At 40.9% G+C, this 15,609-nt stretch overlaps 1 protein-coding gene across 2 annotated transcripts in view; it reads left to right on the forward strand.

Annotated features, from left to right (window-relative positions):
* The window catches only part of prdm5 (PR domain containing 5), a 35,124-nt gene that overhangs the window by 10,199 nt on the left and 9,316 nt on the right, over nucleotides 1-15,609 (forward strand). For both annotated transcript variants that reach the window (XR_010929337.1, XM_067597666.1), the window contains exons 8-15: nucleotides 77-169; nucleotides 348-469; nucleotides 1,269-1,348; nucleotides 3,140-3,224; nucleotides 3,327-3,484; nucleotides 3,947-4,040; nucleotides 5,673-5,833; nucleotides 8,786-8,879. Coding sequence is in view for 1 of the 2 variants with exons in the window: in XM_067597666.1 (XP_067453767.1) it covers nucleotides 77-169; nucleotides 348-469; nucleotides 1,269-1,348; nucleotides 3,140-3,224; nucleotides 3,327-3,484; nucleotides 3,947-4,040; nucleotides 5,673-5,833; nucleotides 8,786-8,879 (887 nt within the window). In the remaining variant the exon portion in view is untranslated. The remainder of the gene's footprint in view (nucleotides 1-76; nucleotides 170-347; nucleotides 470-1,268; nucleotides 1,349-3,139; nucleotides 3,225-3,326; nucleotides 3,485-3,946; nucleotides 4,041-5,672; nucleotides 5,834-8,785; nucleotides 8,880-15,609) is intronic.

The raw sequence follows: 15,609 nt of genomic DNA on the forward strand, positions 1-15,609 counted from the left end.
TTGGTGCCTAATCACCCTAATTTGTTTAATTTCCTTTTTTGTGACTAATTTGTTTTTATTTTGAATTCTTCCTTAGTGTTTTGCATTGTTCTGAGTCACTGGATCCATCAGGGAACTCTAAAGCTCATCAGTGCTCCCTCTGCCACAACACATTCAGCTCAGAATCCAGGTAACATACATTGTCCTACGTGAATTTATAGCCTGTATGCAATACACTGTACAATGGACATGTGGTATTTGTTTCCTAAGGCACACTGTTGTACCATTAAAAAAAAAAACTGTTTTATTCTGTAATCCATAAAGGTCTTTGCTCCTCTTTCTTCTTCTTCCATATCCTGTCTGTACAGTTTTGAACAGCATAAGGAAGCCTGTAAAGGAGATGCCAGGTTTATCTGTAAAGCAGAGAGCTGTGGCAAAAGATTCAAGAGCAAGGACGCTCTGAAGAAGCATAAAGGAAATGTTCACACAGGTTGGCATGTCTGTCTTTCTTTCTGTATGTCTCACTGTGATTTTCTGTGCGTCTCTGTCTCTCACTCTGTTATCCACATATTCACATGTCTAGCATTTTTCTATTTTCTAAACATCACGTAATGAAGTTAGTTGTCCATTAGCAGCCTCAGCACTCAAGGAACTGCAACAACAGTACTTGACCTCGATCAGTTCAAATCTCTGCAATGTTGAGACACATCTCTAATTACTTGCGCTACATAATTGCTGACCTGCGTGTTCTGGGGCGGCTCACACTTGCAGATAATTGGTCTTTCATAGCTATTTATGATGGGATGTAGGGCAGGGGGGATCTGCACAGCCTTACACGTGAATCAAGTATCAACCCAAGATTAAGACGTTCATCTCAGAGGCTGATGGAGTTGAGATCCGGGCGTTTGTGTTTTACCAATGTGGTCAGGACAAGGGGTGTGTGTGTGTGTGTGGGCGAGGGGGAAGTGGATCAGACTCGACAGATGTGGGTCATGTGATTTAGATGGGGATAAGAGGAGGGTGCCAGAGATCCCAAAATGTGAGATAGTGGGCCTACAATAAAAGGAGATTTCAATGTCCAGTAAAACTTTTGGTATTTTTCTGTTGCTGTGTCATGATTGTCATGAAATTGTTGCTCAGTGTCTCAACAAAATGTCGTGATCGTGATCAGCTTTTCAAGTGATAACACATTGTTGTGTCTACTTTGTGTTCAGTCCAATCATGTTATCAGTTAAATAGGTTAATTTTGGTAATTTATGTTTTCATTCAGCTGTTCTTTTGTTTTCTAGGGAGTGCGCGAAGGAAACTCACATGCACCATTTGCAACAGAAAATGTTCCTCCTCTCTGAATCTACAAGAACATCGAAAGGTGAGGCTCCAAAACATCTGCTGTACAGCTCAAATGATCACAACCAGATACTTTGCATTGGATCTGAGAGGATTTAGCCGGCTTATGTAGTTTCGCATGATCCATTTTTACAGCGATGTGTCTCTTTTTTTTTTTTTTGCCGTTTCTCTCTGCACAGTGGAAACCGTCACACCCCACTGTTGCTATAACCTAGTCTAACCTCTTAATCTCACATTTGTCTCTTGCTTCCTGAGCCTCTGAGTTCACTTTGTTCGGGTTATTCCCTCTACACGTGAGGGTGTCTTTATGATCGAGTTGTTACAAACTTATTCTGGGTGACACAGAGCAGAGGGTTGGTTTCTTTTTCACTAGCTCGTCCCACAGGTCTTGTGAAATTTAAGAGGCTCTGTTGGCAGACAATAAGGTTTTAACTTTGGCGTCAGGAGTCTTCCTCATATTGATGGATTACAGATTTAAACAGTGCTGTTAAAGAACTATTTTAAAATGTTTTCATGTAAATATTTGTTTTGTTGCTGTGTTTTGACGTTGATGTCATGGTGTAAGGAAAGTCAAAGATGATAAGTTGCTCTGTGCAATTTGAAGCTGCTTGAGTTAGCATTAGTTACAGGTTGAAATATGTTAATTGAGTATGTGAGCTGCTCTCAGTCCAGTATTTGCAATGAACTGATTGGTGCTTGAAACTTTTTTCTTTATCATGGATTAATCAAAAATTGCTGTCCTTCAGTTTACCCAGATGCTGTTTTCTGCTTCCGGTCAGGACAGCAGTTTTGATGATGTTAGGAAATAGATTATTATGCAAGATGTGTCTAATAATTTGTCTTATTTGTTGTTATTCATTAACCTGACACAGCTGGTGTAATTTCATTTTCTCTTGTCAACATCGATCATCTAAATTAATCAACAGACTTTAATCCATCCCCATCAGCTTATTCATCATCAAGAAATTAGCAATCTGCTCAACATTTAAAGTCACCTGGAAGTTGTGACATAGTTCTGCAGAGCATCATTTAACCTACTTCACCAGCCTATGAGTCAGTATTCTCCCATTTCAAATCTCTGGGGTATTTTAAAATAGGCATGTGTAATATTCCCATGGGACCTTCTCATGTGTCTATGTGCCAGTTCTCCCATTATGTGGCTCATGATAGCAGAAATGTTGTTAGACTGATGCTTTGATCATTCACTGTTGCCTGAACCTGAATGTTCTCCTCATTGTCATCTGTAATGCAGAATGTGCTTCTTCAGATTTAGGTCAGCATTACATTAGATTTTGATAAATGGCTTTTTTTCTCCCAGCGATATTCAATGAAGATGTTCAGAAGAATCGAATCCTGCTTAAACAAAATGTGTTATTATAAATATGACACATTTTTTGGGAAAAAAATATCTGGTGCATTCTTATAGCTTCCATCAGAGACACTAGGCTAGTAAGTATTATTCTCGCAGAAGAGCAATCAAACTTTCCATAATGGCAAGTTAGCTCCAAAGCAGCTTAAAACTGCCATTATCATCATTTAGCTGAACAAGCTTTCGCAGTAGCAGCTGTGACAAGAGGAGCTGTTTTGCATTAGCATATGCTATTGTAGCTGTACGCCAGGGAACTATTGAATATGCAATTATTGGAGCTATGCTCTGAAGCAGAAAAAGGATTGAAACTTTTCATCACTTTAATTGCTTTTTTGTCTGTGTGTAATGAAAATGGACATGCTTTAGCTTATGTTGACCATCGCATCAACTGTGATTGTTCAGCAAGAACAAAACGTGAATGCTCTCTCTTTTCCTGCCCGATAGGTACACGAAATATTTGACTGCCACGCGTGTGACAAGAAGTTCATCTCTACCAATCAGCTCAAACGCCACATGATCACACACTCAGGTGAGAAAATGCTTCACTTAAAGACGTCAGTTCTTCACTTTTTTCTTTAATCCACTGAAAGTATTTATCATAATACATCTCTCTTGATCATTCGTCGCATAGAGAAGCGACCGTATACCTGCGAGATCTGCAGTCGTTCGTTTAAGCGTCTGGACCAGGTGACGGCTCATAAGATCATCCACAGCGAGGACAAACCGTACAAATGTAAGCTGTGTGGGAAAGAGTTTGCACACCGCAACGTCTACAAAAATCACAAAAAGGTGAGAAAATGTGGTATCACTTATCTTACTAATTCAAAGCTATGGAGTTAACTATTAATTAGGAGTTTGCTGAGAGGAGATATCAAGTAAAAGGCAGTCCAAGTCCCTTCTAAAGCTAGAATTATTAGTGAGGCTGTCATCAATCAGGGTCTCGTTGGTGGCTGTTGTCTGTGGGGTCTCTGGTTTGCTTCACCCCTGAGCTTCCCCCATGTTTACTTTTGGGATTGAGGTGTCACTCAGACAGATAGATGGGGGACAGAAAGGGGGGAGCAGAAAAACAGAAGCACTTTGAACCTAAAGCCCCTCAAGCTGCTTGTCTTCATCAAGTCAACAAACCAAATCGGCTATGGAGCCTTGCGTATGATCCCCTCACATCATTTTCAACAACATTCACAATGAGACAGGAGACGGCCCCCCTTTACACATTATAAACATGCTGATGCTGCTCGGCTCTCTCTGCAGACCCACTCTGAGGAAAGGCCCTTCCAGTGTGAGGAGTGCAAAGCCCTGTTCCGCACCCCCTTCTCTCTACAGCGTCACCTACTCATCCACAATAGTAAGTATGAGTGTGCTCTTGCCTGGCCACAATGGATTCATATACCCACAAGTATAACAGGATCAAAATGTCAAAATTATATGTATATATATATATATACTGAATATTTAGAAGTTACCTGCTAAACAAATCTTCAACATTCATCATCAACATCATCATCATTTATCAAATCATCTAGACTGGTTAAGTTAAAACCAGTAAAGGTGTGTTCTTTAGTTGATAGTCTTATATTTTCATTGGCCCTCAACTAAACCTCACCCCTGTGGATATTTCCATTAACAACAGACATCATAACTCTGTCAAACATCTCACTGAGGAGACATCAGAAAGCATACAGGCTATCTGGTCGTCCCTGGGTGCTGTGGCTCAACAGAAACTTTCTCCCTGGACAGTTGAGCTGCAGTCGAGCCTTGGCAGGATGCAGCGCTGGCCCTCAAATTGAGACAGATACAAAGAGATTGCAAAGCTCAAGGCATTTCCTGCCGCTGTCTCAGGAGCCAGGCTATATAATACTAGCACTTGTATTATGTATCAAGTTCTAGACAGTATGTGGGGCGGGAGGCTTGAGTGTGCAGTTTCACTGTAGGTGAGAGAATAGACATGCTAGTGAATAAATGTGTCTGTCTTTGTGAGTTAATGTTAGAGGCTCCACAATAATTGGCCCACAGTGAGAAAATGAAGCACAGCTGTCATAGTGTTTTCTCCTGAAATCAAGTTGTTTTTCAAATTCAGTGAAATGGTCAGTGTCAGTTGTGGACTTCTTGCCAGTTTAGAACTGTGAGAATAATCCTGTGTTTGCATGTGTGTGGAAATTAGTGACTGTGTAGGCGCATGCATGGTTTTATACCAGACTGCAGCCCTGTTCCAAGTAATAATTAAATCTTCATGTAAGGATGTCATTGACATTAATTATCATCAAGTGAACGTTTCGATTTGATTAAAAACACAATGGACCTCAGCTTCCACTGGTGTTCCATTTTATTGAGCTGACCATCATCGGCCTTGGTAATAGGAGAATGAGCTCAAGCTTGTAACCACTTGCCCTGCCAAACACACACGCACACTCTCTCCAAACTACTCTGGTAATTGAATGATCTCCATATAATGGAAACAACTACTCTCCAACAATAGAGGCTGTTGTATGGAGGCAGAGAGCAGAGGCGTGAAGAAAAACATCAGGCTTCACAACAGCTGAGACTGTCTGAGTCCTGCCTGTCTGTCTGGCGTTCTAGTGCTTTTCAGTGGAATGATTAGTAAAATAGGGCATGTTTTTCACACTGTAAAAAAAAACAAAAAAACACAACCATTTGACGTTTAGGCGAAACATATGGTCGGGCAGTTTGTTTTACTGTTTCCCCTGGGATGTGTTCAGCAACAGATACACAATAAAAGACAACTTCTGTTAAAAAGTGAAGGAAAAAAACACAGAACCAGACCGTTCTAAAGACCATTGTTTGGGGTTGTCTGGCGCAATGAAACACCCCTCTTTGTAGTTTTCTGCCAACACAATCGCCCCGGTGAAATTGGGTCCCCTCTTGCTGTGCGTGATGACTGTGTGTTTAGAGGCACAACAATAGATGGCTGGAAATGGCTCTTACAAATGTTCCCGCACCTTTATCCTTATCTCTACAGGTGAGAGGACATTCAAGTGTGACCAGTGCGATGCCACCTTCAAGAGGAAAGACACGCTCAATGTTCACATCCAGGTGGTGCACGACGGCCATAAGAAGTATAAGTGCGACCTGTGTGAGAAGGCCTTTGTCACTCCTTCAGTCCTCAAGAGCCACAAGAAGGTGAATGAAAAGAGCTTGAGCCAGACAACCTCAATCATAGGCAGTGATTGCATGTCGGCTGGGGCTGTCGCTTTGTCACGAAATTGACTTCAACTGAAATTGTTGTTTATTTGAAATGCAAACAGGTGAAAAATAACAGTTTGAAAATTACTTAGGAAAACTTGCCAAATCATCTTGAAATACTGCTTTAAACTTCAGATTAATTGTGATTGGGTCACAAATTCTTTGAATTGCTAAGTTTCTAAGAATAAACTGTACCTCGCGTGCATTTTGAGTCAAAGGCAAAGTAATGGAAGCATTCCTCTAAATTGCAGTATTAAATCTGATTTTCCATCATCAATCTTCATCTATCAAACTGAATTTAAAAGGGAAGAGATGACAGCCCAGCCATCTACTTAACCAAAATGTTTCCATTGTTTCACATCCAGTCTTACTCCTCGTCTCTAGAAAGTGATGCAGCTAACTGTACTAATATCTTGGACTGTCAAACCAAACATCCATCTTGACCGTTGCTACCCATAAAAGCTTGGAATCAATTCCTATGTTGATTAGAAATGGCAGTTAGTCCATTAGCTCCGCAGGGATTCAAAGCCCCAAACAGATCTCGCTGCAGATTATGAGCCCTAAATCTGACAATGTCCGGTGTGGTTATGGATCAAGATTGAAACCAAACAGCTTCTTGGCACACAGCAAAAGAAAATGTCTCGGAGGTTGTCTCAGAACAGTAGGGCTGAAGACAGGCCTATGAACTGTCTCACTGCTTACAGGCGGCTCTGGAGGCTGCTGAGAGATCTGGCCTTGATCAAAGTCAGGTTGCCGAGGAGACAACAACTTACTGGGTGTGTTTATGTGTGCAGAGTAACCCGGCGTTTAACCATACTATTGTTGAGGTCTTATTGAATGTACACTTTGAGCAAACTGTGCCTCCCAAATAATTACAAATAGTTATCACAGCCATGCTTTGTTAGCATCAAAATCGACCCGCAGCTCTGTGCACCATGTCTGATTTTGCACATATGATGAAAATCAAAAGTAACATCATGAAAGCAAAACATCTGATCCAGGTTTCCCACTATGAGCTTACCTCCATTATTCTAAGAGAAAGGCTGCTTTTGAATTACTAGATAACTCCTCTACAAGCCCTTACAGATGTAGCCACTAAGCTTGAGTGGATTGACTGATTTAAACAAGTGAATCTGTCAGATAATTTGAAATTTAGTTGCTTTAAGAGTTGTACTTAATCAAATGTCAATTTTGATAGTGATGGAAAGGCCTATCTGACATTTTATGTGGCAAATGCAATTACTTAAGTTTGAAGTTTTATGAAAAGGTTGATGATAGCACTGAATGACTTGCTAAAATTTTTGCCGTGGAAATTGTGCTACAGAATCATCCGCTTTCTTTCTTCCCTACTCAACACAGGACAGAATTGATCTTTGAGTTTATGTCTGCTTGTTTCCCTGAACTCTCATCACGTGTGAATATGTCGTTGCAGCAGTTGCTCGTGTAATTGAACAGTAATGCTGTACAGTACATTTCTGGCAGAACAGGCCCAAGTAATTCATGGAGCACTCTTGTGTTACAGTAAATGCTCTCTCCTCAGTGAGCCTGGAGTTGTGTTATATGAGAGGGTGTGTGTGTGTCAGCATGTATGTGCATGTATTGTATATTTTGCACATTGTACAAGATAGTCTCATCTCTGTCAATGCTGGGCTGCAAGAATGCACGAATCACTGAAAATTACAGGGTTGGTTTTTGAGTAGTTACAGACATATGGGCCATTTAAATATAAAAACTTTTGATGATTACCTACAACCCCCCGTAAATTCCACACTTATGATTTAGAACCTGATGTTCTCCAGTGCAATTGCTTGCGTTCCCTTCGGCTATCTGTTTATGAAGGTGGAAAATGTTTTCTCTGTTGTACAAACAACTAACTAAATAATGCAGCACGGCTCCATCTGGGACACATGTGTTCGTATATGTGGATTTGTTTGTGCATGATTGTGTGTGCATGTTTGGAAACTCACATGGATGTATGCATGTGTATGTGTGTGTGTGTGTGAGCATGTGTGTGTGTTTCTGTGTGTGTGTGGATGGAGCCTTTGTAACGAAACACCCGAGGTGTCAGAGGGACACAGTGGGGTGATGGAGGAAAGGATGGGGGCCCAGAGAGGAGGTGTTCCTGTATTGTTGTACTGCTGTTGAAACTGTCGCTCTGAGTTTGAGCCTTTCAAACTCACGATTATTCTCGGGAATTTACAACAGGCCAGGAGAGGAATTCAGAGCGTATCTTTCAACAAGGAAAGAGGGAAGGAGAGGAACGAGGGGGAAGGGGTGAAGGGAAAGGTAGAGGAGGTAGTACACCCTTTCCACATGCCCTTCTTCCCTGTTTGCATGTGCAGCCCTTATGAGTCCACAGAGCTCAACATAGTGGACTGCTGGGAGGTGAAGGGAGAGGAAGAAGAGCAAAGAGGAAGGGGAGATGAATACATACGTGCATCATCTGTGTTCTTTGATCCTGCCCTCAGGGCAGCTCAGTGGATCCATTGTCATGTGAACATGTGCACCTCCATTCACTTGTTAGTGTTGCAGTATGGGGGATACTGAAATTTAGTTTTTTTTTTAACCCAATCTGACAGGTCAGTTAAGAAAATGCTCTGAAGAGAGCATTTAAAGTGGAATCTAGATCCTGGAGTTGCTTTCACCAAACAAAAAGTACCAAAATCAAATTATGTTTGTATGAACAGTTGTTTAAAGATACAGTATGATAAAGCTTAATTCTCTATTTTTTAGAATGTTCTGATGAGTATCTGATACGTCCTGACATTGAATCCCAGCTATCACAGTAGATCACATTTTAGTTTGTAATGCAGGAAGGATGTGAGGATGAATGTTACAAATGTTTTTCTTAACATCATCCATATGTCTGTTTTATCATTTCCCTCCCAGACACACACGGGGGAAAAGGAGAAGATCTGCCCGTACTGTGGACAAAAGTTTGCCAGCAACGGCACGCTAAGGGTCCACATCCGCAGCCACACAGGTCAGTGGCCCTCCATAGTTCAATGCTTTAAGTCGACCTTCAGTCAGCTGCCATTACCATCACTGGAGTATCAGTGCTAGTCATGCTGTCGTATCTACACATGTCCATAGAGCTGTAAGTCATATTTCAATCGTTAGCTCAGTACAAAATTCTCCACTGGCATTCTTGCTATAATCAAATTGAACTTGGATTCTGTATGTTGCTCTAAATGTGTTGGTCCAGTCAATGACCAAATTATCAACTGTATCATGTTGCATTAGAAACAGACCTGGTCCTCCAACATGAGAGACCACATAAATACCAAGCCTGATATTCAGACTGAATAGAGGATTTCTTATAGGGAGAGAGGGCTATATTGTTTTGTTTTGCAGCAACCAAACAGTACAGAGTGATGAACTCACCTGCTGACATCATTTTAAAGTTACACAGAAGAAGCAGTGGTGGCCAAACTTTTGGATTTTCATGACAGTCAGTAAATATGTTGATTTAAGAGTTGTTACTTCCAAAAGTCAACTTGTAGTCAGTGTGGCGAGGTCACTTCCAACATGTAAAAATGTTCTAACATTAAAATTCAATGCCTGCACCAGCCTTTGCACCGCCACAAAAATAGAGCCCTGGATGTTCATTAAACTGCCTTAAACTGGAAAGCTACACATTCCTGTGCGTTTCCTTACCAACAGACTGGTGCAGAGACCTGGCACGGCCACACACACACTTCTTGGCCTCTAAACTCCTTCACTCACTCTTTCTTTCTCTCTGTCTCTCTGCCCGCTCCTGGCTGTCTCCCTCTTTTCCTCTCTAACACTTAAACTTCATCTCTCTGTCCTTGCCGTGTTCCCTCCCCATTGTTACACAGTGCTACTGTCTTTTTGGGATTGAATATGCCATTTTACTTTGTTTACCTTCTGGAACAAGACACATCTGCTGATGGCCTTTTAAGCTGAATAGGTTTGTCAAAAATGGCAATTTTCTGTAAAGCATACCAGTCTTCCTGTCTGCGGAATGTTTTCTGATCTTCCCATTGAATCCAGGTGCAGGAATGGCATCATTACCAGCCCACATAAATGTCTTAGTCAGCTTCATTAGCTTCACACCTTTATACCCTTGGATTCCACAGCTCTTATCATATTAACAGTTATTTCAGCCCGAATCATATATATGTAGCCTCTCTTCAGGTGTTGTTAAGGTTAGTATGTATTGTTCAAAGTGTGTATGTAATTGAGCGTCGGTAAAGCAGTGTGGTAGCAGGACGATGGTCCTTTGACAAGTCTACCACACTCTGTCAACAGCCTCCTTTGTATCTGTGTGTGTGCGAGCTGTTTATGTGTGTGTTTTCATACATGTGTATGTGTGAAGGACAAACCAACAGAAAGGGAGAATGTAAACCAGTGTGGGCCGCAGCCCAGTCTGATTGTATTTATATAGAATAAACAAAAGAGAGGAATGCTGGGGGAGGGGTGGGAGCCGAGGGGACACCTCAAAGAAAGAAAGGAGTAAAGAGAGAAAAGACCACTCCAAGAAAGCATCCAGCAGGATGACCCTTGACCCTGACTGGCTGTAAATCTGTCCCCTCATTCTATAGACTGGGATTTTTTTGTTTGTTGTGTTTTTTTGTGATGGGGGAAAAAAAGCTTTGGTGAAAAGTGTGAGTCGTTCCCTGAGCGACAATCCTGACAAGACTCATCTTGTTTTCAAACAGTGAAGGGTAATTTCGTTGGCACACATGGCTCATGTAACTCATCCTTGGGTATGTAAATTGTGTGATAAATGTGGAATGTGTAAATCATAAAACAACCCCGTTAATGTAAGTAAAACTTTAGAGATGGCTAGTTATTCTGTCAGTAATCTCTTAAAAAAGGCCACCAGCTGAGGTGAAGACCTTTAAATCGACAGCTTCTCTGGATGGCAGACAGGAAAGCTTGATCTTGTTTGTCTTCCTGCTTCACAGGAACAAGTCAGCATTGATTATTTACCTGCTAAACACAGAGGACTTTGTTTTGAGGAGGATTCCTTGGAGATTTCCTTCCCCGATCATTTTACCAACACTGAAGAGAATTATGAGAGAAATGGGCAAAGTGAGAAACAGCTTTAAATAAAAAAATTGGAAACATAAATCTCTGTATATTTGTATATTTATACTGCATATTTGGCTTGGGTTACGTTTCAGTTTAATTTGGTTTGAACATCATGCTGAGCTCAGACAAATTAGTTGTAGCGCGACAGAGGCAGGCGTCTCATAGAACAGCCTTTATGAGATCACCAACAACCCATAAAGTGTGAGCTGTCAAAAACTTGGACGTGGATGTTGAAGACGTTGTGGAACTCAGTAGTCATGATGGATGTTTCTGTCATTTTCTAAATTATTCTTTTTGGCCCCATCATGATGCAAATGTGTCCTTCTCCACATCAGAGCTCAGTGTGAGTAGATTTTCCCAACATGTGTGCCATGATGTGGTAAATAACCAAAGTGGGGTCATGAAAAATATTAATGTCAAGGGAGATGTTGACAGAACCCAGTGCCTCGGTGTCATACTGACATCATAGGACATGTCATGTTTGGGCACAATCCCTAGTGTTAGACCATGAGCTGTGTTGCAACAAATCAGTGTTATATGCATTTTAACCCTTAAAAATCATGATTTAGTGTCCATGTTGTAAATACAGATTTTCCACATGTCTAGTCAGGCGAGGATGTCTCTAGTGTGTTTGCACAGGTTCAGCAGACAAAAAAAAACCTTGACTATGAAACACATCAATAGTTCAAGTGAGTTGTTCATGACCATCAACATTGTAACACACTGCAAATGTAACAGACAGAAACATGAGACAGAATAAAACGAAGAATAGCCACCACTACAAAGTGTCGACTCTACACTGTTGAATTTAACTAGGACACTGACATGACTGAGTTGAAAGCAAAACAGAGACGCCATGCTGAGAATTCACTGGAATTGTCTCATTCTACTACAAACAAAAATCATCAGAATGATTTAAAGTTGCTATAAAAATTCACACATGGCTTTAAGGCTGCATCCCAGCAATTTGTTATTGCACTTCTGTGAAGTTTTTAGATTTATGGTCAAAATTGAAGCAGCAGAAACTGACTGTTTGACTCAAGTATACTGTAGGTCATGCTCCCAAAATATCCCATAATGCATGACATGATCAGGGTTATTTTCTCAGCTTATAGAGAGCTACATTCAGAGTCACAGCAGACATGATACGACCTGTGTAAATGTGTAAAATCAGTGGCATACCTCTTTGATGTACTAATCAGTCAGTAATCAAATGAAGGCACAATAGAACGAGCCAGTGGCAAGTCAACAAATTAACAAGTCCAAGTTCTCACAGATCCAGGACACAGGGGAACTGTCATTGTCAAAGCCTATAGTCTGTTATTATCAGATTATATACAGTAGATGATATACATATGGGCCAAAACCCAGTGTCTGGTTTTCCTCAGAGACGTAGAGTAAGAGTATGGTTCTGTAACTTTTGCACCACAGATGACTAGTGAAGTAGATCTCCCTCACTGTACTAAAGGCTTGTGTTACAGTTGTGTGCTACATGAAACATTTTAACATCAGAAAATTGCTGCTACTTAAATTTAGATTCTATGTGCATTTTCTGTTGTGTAATTTACTTTGGATTGCTGGGATTCAGATTGCTCTTTGGCGCAAGATCAGAAGGCTGCTTTTTTTGTGTGCAAATAGGCATTTGTCAATGAGACAACTATTAATATTCATGTCAGTATACAGCACACTCCACTAAAGTATTTTGTTCTTGAAAAATGCCGTCTTAATTTCTTAAACACGCACTAGCTATACCACTGGCACGAGACAGAGGATACTAATTGTTTTGATCATGGTTTCATTTTTTTATGGTAATTATACACAGCCATATTTTGATGTTTTAAAAAGCTACACATTGCAGCTTTAAGTGATTTCAAAACAGAACAACTGCCCTCAAATGGACATCTGGTAGAACTCTGGAATCACTGAACCTATTAACGCACAGATGATTTTGTTTGTCTTGACTGTGGTCATGGTTACAATCTTGTAAAGTAAAATCACCATGTACTGAATGATTGTCTGTCCCTATGATGAATAGTGCTTCGCTATAATGCTATATATAGCTTTAACTCCTTTTTGGTGCTGGGCAGATGCTTTATTTGGATTGAGGATTGTGTTTTGGGACACGTGTCAGGAGTTCAGATCTGCTGCATGTGTGGTAAGGCGAGTCTGTGGTTAGGCTCGGGCATGGACTTGTCTGATACAGGTATCTTCACATGGAGAATTGTTTGAGGAAGTGGAGAAATCTACCGAGACCTCAGCTATAATGGAAAGGTCAAGTGTAAAAGTTGTCGGGCGTTCCTACAGCTCATCAAAGGCAATCTCTTATCATCTCCAACACACCAATATCACATTACCTCCGTGGCCCCTGTCGGCATGTGGCACAGGGCAGAGAGAAGGACAGTGGAGGGCCACTGTCTGGCTGAACTGGAGGAAGCCAGGAATTAATTTCTGATGGACAGCACTAATGTCTTTCAGACCAGAGCCCGAAGCTACAAAGCGTTCTCCATAACACGAACGCTGTGCGGCAGGCAAACGACAAAGCCGACCATCTGCTAACCAGACACACGGCCGTATGCACACATATACAACACACGAGGGGTGCCAAACGGATCGATTAGCAGACAAGGAGTGTGAGGGCCACAGCAGGGGGCGGGGGAGACACCCGGGGTCAAAGAGATGGTGTACTGTTTCAGCACATGCTAAATCAGTTACCATCTCCACACACATAAAGCCCTGGCTCAGTGCTGCAGCCACCCCTCATAATCCCCAAACAATCTGGCTCAATCTGGAGAATAAGTGGAGGGTTTCTAGTTACAGTAACACTCAGCGGAACAGACACAAAGCCTCTCGCACGAATAACAGAGACGAATGTTGCAAGAATGTTACTACTTAGGTTTCCTAGTAGCATTTGTTTATTTCCTGTTTCACTAAGAGATTGAGTTGCTCTTATTTTATTCCAAGCAGGTTGGACTATTGGAAAAGAAATGAAAGCAGTGTTTGTTATTAAGATTGAGTAAGACATGGGATCTGCAAGTGAGCAAATCTATCTATGAATGACCTCTTTTAGAATATCGAATACCATCATTTTCTCTGTTTTCCAGATGAGGCACACATGTCCAGAACCAGAGAGTGTATAGGTTAAGTAGGTGAATTGGCGTGCACTTATTGCGAGCCCCTGTGTTTGCAGGGTGTGGTTGTCTGTGCTGTGTATTCACTGACAATAGCCAGCTCCTGGGAGGGATATGATCCAAGGCGCAGAGTACACTGGCACACTGTGCTCTGGTGCTATTAGCACACTAATGCCTTCCCCAGGACTCCCCAAGGCTAGTGCGGGGCCTTAACCCGATACCACACATGCTACATAAGACATAGGATTTACTCTCCTCTGTCTCAAAACACATCTGGCATTCAGATTTTCCTGTTTGTCAACAAAAGGCCTCCTAGAGGCTGAAATTGTGCAGGAGGGGATTTTGGGACAGAATTGTGAGCTGCCCTGTGCACATGTTTTGGTATGTGTAATCAGTCCACATGTCACGTTAACCCTTTCCACACCAACGTGAGGTTACATGTTTTATTACTTTGTGTCACAGCGCTTATCCTTGTGCTCCTCTGAAGCCCTCTTGTGGGGGGTTTATGGTGGATTTAGACCCCCACTTGTGTATCTGCTACATGACCGCTGTCGTATCTTCTCTGCTGGAAGATAGACGTCATGAGATGTGAATCATTTGAAAGATCAAGTCTAAAAAAAAAAGATGAAGTCAAATTAGTGGTCAGACTCCACAAATAGTTATATGAGTTTATCTCATTAAGTCAGAAAAAAATAACATGAAAAACCAGCAGCAACATTCAAATGAAATAATTCAAATGTATAATTTCCACATATACAAACACATTTGCTTCTGCCACCATATTATTCAACATAAATGCCTGAATATCCTTTAAGATTTGTCCTCTCTACTTAATATTTAATGTAATAAACATAAAAATTGTCTTAAATATTTACTGTATACCTCAATCAATATTTCACATCTTGGCTGTGTAACCAGACTTGGACCTAACTGTAAGAAACAGAAGAGAAATATCCCTCCAACACTTGTGTTTATAGCAGTGGGATAATATTACTCCTCTCATATATTCCCCAGATGGATTTTCTGATTTAATAAGCATCTTTGCATTTTGAATCCCAAGGAAACACAGCTAATTAACCTTATTACTTAAAGGGGCAAAACATCTCCCCCATCAATAAAATGACTCACTTGCCTATTCAACAATTAGTCACTGAAGAGAGATTACGTTACTATTAAGACATTAGATCGTTGTGCTGCAGTGATGTCTAATTTTAGCATATCATTTAAGTGCACTGAATACACTTGCAGGAATATAGATGAATTCAGAGGAGAGTAGTCTTTATATCATAAGGAAGGGGACTTAAGAAAAAAAAGGTCAATACCTTTTTATTGTTTGATTCCTTGATCTCGTTTTAGTTTCCTGAACACAGGAGGTTGATTTAGATTGTACTAGCTTCCTGATTAAGAGTACAGCTATGCAATAAATTAAGCAATTATTCAACCCAGGTTTTTTTCTTGTCAGTTTTATACTGTATTTTCCTGTCTGAGATTTTCATTTCAGTGCACTTCTATAGGTTACCTCATATC

Source organism: Thunnus thynnus, chromosome 8 (genome assembly GCF_963924715.1).
Source record: "Thunnus thynnus chromosome 8, fThuThy2.1, whole genome shotgun sequence".
NCBI lineage: Eukaryota > Metazoa > Chordata > Actinopteri > Scombriformes > Scombridae > Thunnus > Thunnus thynnus.